Source organism: Alosa pseudoharengus, unplaced genomic scaffold, assembly GCF_046254945.1.
Source record: "Alosa pseudoharengus isolate Yale_2024_CS ecotype anadromous, Long Island Sound unplaced genomic scaffold, YU_APseudo_1.1 YU_APseudo_1.1_scf_8, whole genome shotgun sequence".
Classification (NCBI taxonomy): Eukaryota; Metazoa; Chordata; class Actinopteri; order Clupeiformes; family Clupeidae; genus Alosa; species Alosa pseudoharengus.
This window is the reverse complement of record NW_027468870.1, coordinates 20728596-20736026: the sequence shown is the minus strand read 5'-3', so window position 1 is coordinate 20736026 and position 7431 is coordinate 20728596. Positions and strand designations below refer to the sequence as shown.

The window sequence follows — 7431 nt, the reverse complement described above, 5'->3', positions numbered from 1 at the left end:
TTTTTAGATATGTATATCACAGAGGGGGGCAATATATTTGGCGAGTGTATGCGAAACAAAATGTGCTATGTGTGTATATATGCTTATATGTGTGTTTGTGTGCTTGTGTGTTTGTGTGTTTGTGTGTGTGTGTGTGTGTGTGCATGCTTGTGTGTGGGTGCTTGTATACTTATGTGTGTGTGTATGTGTGTGTGTGTGTGTTCTGCAGTGGCGCATAGAGGTGGATGACTCACCGTCAATCATGTGACTTATTAATCACAGCTGCTCTCATCTGTCTCTCCCCACCTCTTGCATTTCTCCTTTTTTCTTCCTCTCTCCCTCTCTTTGTCCCCACATCTGTCTTTTCTTTCTGTCTCACTCTTTTCCAGCTGTCTCTCTATCAATCCATTTCACTCATCATGGTTTCCTGTCTTTCTCCATTTATTCCTCTCATCATTCTCCCACTTCTATCAGTTTCTTTCAAATTCAATGCCTCTATTTCCTGTCCTGTCTTTCATCCCTTCTCTCTCTATCCCTCTCTCCCTCCCTCTCCTCTGCATGCATCCATCCCTCTCCTTTTTCTGTCATTCAATGTGAGAGTGTGTTGTAGCAGTTGGACAGCTTGGCTGAGTGAGTGTGTGAGTGAGGGGTGTGCATATGCTAACGATATCACCATCATCACTGAATGACTAATCCTAGGACTGGAAGCTCCGAAGCGATGCAAGCAAACTGCAGACACTCCAGGACCCACTCAAAAAAGTTTTTGTTCGGAAATTTGTTCGAAAATTTGACGCCGCCCTTCATCAGTGATGCTTTCATAACTAAAGCTGCTCTTAAATGGGTCTATTTCTGCATTCCTGCCTTACGCTTTCTCTCTCTCTCTCTCTCTCTCTCTCTTTCTCTCTCTCTCTCTGTCTTTATGTAAGCATTTACATGGCACCTCTCCCAAAATCCTTCTCCGTCTCTGACCCGATTCTCCCGGTCTCTAAACTCCAGACTCTAATGTTAGAATGACCTGGAGTGAGCGGTCCGTGGCCTCAGTTGTGTTGCGTACTGTAAGTGTTGTTTGTTTTGTCTCTCTGGTCTTTCTTTCTGTCTCTTCCTCCTCTGCCTTCCAGATCATTCCAGACTACTGCTGTGTTTTCCTCCAAGCCTGCCATCATCCCAGTCAGACGGGCCCAACATGTAGGCTATACGGGTAAGCTATCACAAGGGAAAATGCAAATGTTAAAGGTTGTATCAGCGATGGCGGGGTAACGTCACTTCTGTTGACGTTCAAACAAAACAGAGAGCTAGCTCGCTACTCACTCCCCCTCCCTCCCGTGCAATTGAAACTCTTCTGAACACGCATCTCGTCGGTTATTGGTTGGAACACTTTATTTTGCCTTTGAGTGGTTGGCAACATAGACATAATATACATAGACGCCGCATCGACCGCTACTCCCTACTAGCGCTGACGAGACGTGGGGCCGCCATCTTGGATCGGTCATCCACTCCACTCAGTGTAATGTCTTTGGCTGGTGCAATGAGCTGTCAGCGCATTAAATTAATCATACCTCACTGAATACCGAACAGATTTTCACGCGTTTTTTTTGCTGCAAAGGTCATACATGTAGCTATGATACAGGCCACATTGTTCGAAAATACAAAATACAACCAATAGTACGGTAATGTTAAATCTTACTTGTGAAAAGTAAATACCCCGAGTATGGTCCGCCGATTTGAGCAGGAACATGCTGGACAGTGCTGTCATCTTGTGTTTTCTGCTGCAACGCAACGAGGAGTATGACCGGTCCAAGATGGCGGCCGCATTTCTTGTTTCCAGCAGCCAATGCGGCGTCTATGTATATTATGTCTATGGTAGGCAACAGTTGTTAGCAATTGTTTTTGTGTGCAGATCTCAGAGCCTAGGCTGTCTTCAGAGACACGTTTTTTTGACAGCCTGCTTATGGTGCGGGCAGCTAGCGGATCGTTAGGAAGGATTAGATGAACGTGATAATTTATGTTTGGGCCTTTTTTGGGCCTGCAATCGCTAATACAACCTTTAAGTGAATTTAGAGAGACTTTCTAGACACTTGGATTATAAATTAGCCCAAAGCACCGAGAGAAACAGATGTTTTGAGAGGTTTTTTTTAGATTGAAAATTATTTTTTTGTGGACCTCCAGTCTTAGATGCATTATCATATGAAATGAGACAGGTGTAAAAAGCTGTCCAATACATATTGTGCAAAAGTCTGCACATGTGACCTTTACTTGTTGTCATTTCAAGCTCTTCAGGGTCCACCTTAGGACCTTTGACATAAACTGTCTCATTTGTCCAAACTTATTTATAGCATCATGTTGATCACCATTATTTTAAAAGTTGTTCTTGTAAGACACCTATGAATACCATTGCTAATTATAACGGAATTTTCGCTCCATTCAATCATGGAGCATGGTTGTAGTCTGACCGCTGCAGTCAATCATAGTCGGCAGTGTTGAGGCATTGCTAATCATTCAACAATCTCCACGAAGGCATTTTAAAAATTGACCTTTAATAAAATAATTTACTTTATTTTTTTCTGTCATATAGCAAAACTAGTCATCATCATGCTTTTATTTACACATAGCACACACTTGTTTATTGGACACTGTGCAACTTACAATCTGGAAGTTGACATCAACAACAAAACTCCTCTCACAAGACTGGACTTGTTCACTTTTTTCAGACACTAGTAGTCATCATTAGAAATGTTCTTTCTTTATTATTTTTTTATTATTATTATTTCTGATCACATATATTCAAAGGAAAAATATTTTCTCTTTGATTGATTTTTTTTGTATTCTTTTTTTTTAAAGATGCAAGTACAGACACACGTGCAAACTCTAACCTCCCACGGTTCTCCAAGCTCCACTTCTCTCCCCACTGTATTTTACAAAGATTTCTTTTGATCATGGAAACAAGATTTCTGTACTTGTTGGCAAAATGACAGTGTAAACATAATTTCTTTGAATGGGCCTATAAAGACAGGAAATATGAAAGATTAAGATATCTGGCGCAATACATTATTTATTTCAGGACTTCATGTGAACCTGCAATGGCAAATGATAGCAGATATGAGTTAAAAGAGTGGATAAATGATAAATGAGTGATGGAATTGCAATAAATAATTAACATAAACTTAAATGACAGTGCAGTACAACAAAGTACAAAGTTTCATTAATTCAATTCCATAAAAGCATTGATTATCAATGGAGAATATTCATATAGGCAATACAATTTTGTATAGGCTGCTGAATCATATTCAAAATCATATTCAAAAGAGTACATTGTACGAGAGAAACTCAAAACAACTCAGATGAGTGTTACATTGTAATTTGCAACATATAACAATATTTCAACAGGAAAATATGGCATATGTTATACTCAGTGCTGTTCAAGGGGGGAAAAAATAATGGTTTTAAAAAATGTGATACTTTTGGTATGAACATTTGGTTAGTATCACATTTTCAATGATGAAACAAAAAACATCTGTATGTGTAAACGTAAGTCTCTTGCATGCAGTATGCCAAAGACTCCATTATGTGCAAGTGATTGAGAGCCAGACCACAGTGAACTCTCTCTCCCCCTTGCATGTCATGATGCATACAGCAGAGCATTCTCTCACCGAAAAAACGTGTAAACTGTGAGAGAATGGAATGTTCATAAAAGAGGATTCAACATGTGAATGACATCTCATCCTGTCCTGATTTGTTTTTAAAAATACTGACTAAATCAAGAATGAAACCTGAAACCATCATAACTATAACAACATTAACATTAACCAAAAAAATAAATCAATTCAATTCCCCCTCCCCCTCATACCAAGCTCTGATCTCTCCTTTATTATCTCAGCGGTCAGATTGCACTAAAAGATTCGACGGTGAAAGTATATTTTCTCTATAAAGTTCTCCAGTTCTTCATCGTTTTCCTGCTGTTCCCCCAGATCCACGTTATCGTAATCTTGGGGGTAATAGTAGGACGACGCAGGTCTCCTGTTGGCCGGGGGCTGTGGTTTTGGCATGGGGAGAGAGTAATATGTCCGAGGATGGGGCATAATGTAATTGGAAATGTATGGGGAAGGGGGCCCCATAGGCATAACCTTCCAGCTCTGCCCCTTCCCCTTAAGTTTGTTCATGTTTCTGCGCTTGGGCGGCTTGATGCCATAGTCCAGTGAGTCCTCAAAGTTATAATCGAATGCAAATGCTGGCTTTGAATAGAGGCGAGGCTTAGGTGGGGGGAAGTATACAGGGTAATAGGCTCGATATGGCTTTTGGTAATATGGATAAGAAGGATAGGCCATAAATTGCTTGGCTGGCTTAAACCAGTAATCCTGTTTGAACACCTTGGATTTGCCCTTCTCCTTGTACCATTTTTTGTACGGATTGACGCTCTTGAAGGGTTTGGAGGGTTTGGAGATTTTTGGGGGGGCGGGGGGTGGGGAATACTTGTAGAGCGGAGTCTGGGGTCTCGAGGGGGCCACGAGGGGCCGGAAGCGAGGGACACTGACCGCGGGGTTGTCCTTCCTCCTCTTCTTCTCCTCGACATCGCTGATGATCTCCACGACGTCGTCGGCGGGCAGGTGCAGCTTGCTGGAGATCTCGATCAGCCGGTCGATGGTCTGGAGGTCCATGTCTCCGTCGTCATCGTCACTCTCCACCTCGTTGGAGCGCTTGTCCTCGGCCATGTTACCCAGGATGCTGGCCTTCTGCCGCTGCTTGGTGAAGGACGTCTGCTGCTTGCGGTCCATGTACTCCAGGAGCATGTCGGAGGCGATGTCGGCCAGGCGCTGCTCCTCATCCCGCGCTGCCTCTGCTTCCGCCTGCTGACGTAGCAGCTCCTCCTGCTCCGCCCGTGCACGCGCTTCCTCATTCTCCCGCGCCGCATCCTCATCCTCGTCCGCCACCTGCTCAAAGTCGTCCATGAAGTTCCGCTCGTAGGCTGGTGCTGCGGCCGCCACCGCCGCTGGTGGCTCTTTCGTCTTGTCCTCCTGCCACTTGAGCTTCTTGGTGGCCTGGGCCAGTTGCTGGTTGTACGCCTTGTAGCCCTTCAGTGGCGGAAGAATCTCATTGTCCTGCAGGCCCAGGTCAATGTTCTGGAAGTAGCCTCTAGTCTCGCGCTGGAGCTTGCCAGCATCCCTGTTTGTGCTGGTTTTGGACAGGCCATTGGCCATGTTGTCTACCTGCCTTTCAAAACCCCTCTCCTCCTCCTCCCTCAACTCCTCCTCCTCCCTCACCTTCTCAGCCACCACCCCCTCCCTCAGCTGACTCCCCTTTTGGGTCACAGTTGAGTTTTGATCTCTCTCCACCTCCCCCCACCGCTGCCCACGTTCGTCCGACGGCCCTTTGTAATCCGCCAGCTCGCGAGCGGCCATGTTGACCTGCTCTCTCAGCGTCTCCATGCTCTCCTCCTCCTCCTCTTTCATCCGCTCTTCAGTATATCCCAGCTGCTCTCTGCCGACTCCCTCCTGACTAATGCCCTTGTCATCGCCATCTGAGTCTGCCGCACGCTCCCTCTCTGGCCCCCTCTCCTCCTCCTCCTCCACCTCCACCTCTTTCCTCGGATGGTCTATCGAGTCCATCAAAAGGGAGGCCAATGCCCAGGCTGCACTCACGTCTGGGGAGGGTGGCAAACTCCGCTCCGAGGCGGCCAGCACGCCACGGACGCCGCTCTCGTCATCGTCGCCCCCTCTGCGGTGCGTCCTGATGGCGCCGTGCCCAACCATGGCTGCTGCCGCCTGCGCCAGCTGCTGGACTTGGATGTCATGAGGGCCACTGATGCCACTGGCGCTGCTGCTGGAGGGGCTGTCGCTGGCGGGCAGAGTGGCGGCGCTGGCAGGCAGCTGGGGGGCGACGCTGAGGAGGGCTAAGAGCAGAAGTGAGGTGCAGGAGGAGCGGTGACACCTGGTCATGACAGTGCGGAACTGGGAGGATTGGGGCAACAGGCAGAGGGGACAGGACAAGCACCTTGCAGAGGCAGAGAGGGAAACACACACACACACACACACACACACACACACACACACACAGAAATGAATATTCTCTCATGTATTGTTCATTGTTAAATACTGTTCATATCAACATCAACAACAACTGCAACAACTACATCACAACAATAATAATATGAACAACAAGGGTGATAATACTAATAATAATGATAATGATAATAATAATAATAATAATAATAATAGTGCTAAATGGTCTCCCTGGCTGTTTGACACTTGCTACTATGCAGTTTTTCAGATTTTCCCCGTGGGAGTAAAAGGGCTTTGTCTTGCTTTGCTAGGAGAGACGCTGTGATTTAAAGACTGCAAAATCAATATTCCATTTACGAATGTGGAGTCACTCGTGAGAGGTCTTATATCTTAAGTGTCACAGGTAGCCACGCGTACGCTATTTGTCTTGTTCAGGAGGTAAATGCGGGGCTATAATTTACCGCTGGAATGTTCTAATGGTGATAAAACTGAAGAGGGGATCTGTGGGAATAACCACAAGTCCATTTAGTGATTCGTGCCAAATCATAGAGTTTAAGAAATGACCGAAAAAACGGTCTTTCCAACAAAATGCAATAGCGTTTTGTCATCCGTATGTTGAATGAGGGACGTTAAATTAGGCTGCCGAGACATAACCTGTTCATAAAAATCTAGCCTACCCGTTTCAGTTACACATTATGGAATTCCTTTACATTCGCCTACAAAATACGTTCATTCATAACTTTCCCCAAGCCGTATTCACACATTCTATGCTGATTTAATTATACTGTCCATGTAACATTTCCGTGAATGGACAAACTGTTAAAATACAGTCATACATTTAGGCATCATCTGCATTTCACGGAAAGTAGCCTACACATTTTACAGAGCTTTTCGACTGGATGTGAGGTAAATTATTGAAGTACCGTAACACGTCAAAAATCATGCTTTTACTCACCTTGAATCTGGGGGAAGGAAGTAGGACCAGAGTAACTTTGCGTTTCCCCTTTCTTAGTGCACAACCATGCCTGAGAAATGAGAGGACAATGCTATCCGTTTTAAAGCGATTTGTGAAAGAACTTGTTTTTTATTCGGCTAGAAAAAACTTATGAGTTACAGCAGTGTGATGTCACAGGTAGGATGATCGTGCTTCGTCTACTGTAGGTTATTCGCGATGTTTTTCTTTTTTTTCCCTCTGAAGACAGCAACTTCAATATATATTTATATATCTGGACACGTCTACCCATGTGATCCAAAAGTCATCGCAGCGCCGCTGACGTCAGGTCTTTCATTGACAAGATTTTTTTTCTGTCTTCACTGAACTCCGACGATAGGCTACAGCGCAGTAATGAATGACTGGAAAAGGCATGAATGAAATCGTACTCTGTTCATTCACAGAAATGAGCGGGTCGCAGGCACTGCAGAGTTATATGTAGGGAGTGTTAATTGACCATTCTCTCGG

General features: G+C 44.9%; 1 protein-coding gene across 1 annotated transcript; it reads right to left on the bottom strand.

Moving 5' to 3' along the window:
• Window positions 1-3020: 3020 nt before the first annotated feature.
• LOC143111830 (uncharacterized) lies at window positions 3021-7115 on the bottom strand. Its single transcript, XM_076274088.1, has 2 exons — window positions 6928-7115; window positions 3021-5964 (listed from the first exon to the last, which is right to left on the bottom strand). Exon 2 carries the CDS (start codon window positions 5907-5909, stop codon window positions 3867-3869), a length of 2043 nt encoding a protein of 680 aa, XP_076130203.1. The 5' UTR covers window positions 5910-5964; window positions 6928-7115; the 3' UTR covers window positions 3021-3866.
• Between the last annotated feature and the right edge of the window lie 316 nt (window positions 7116-7431).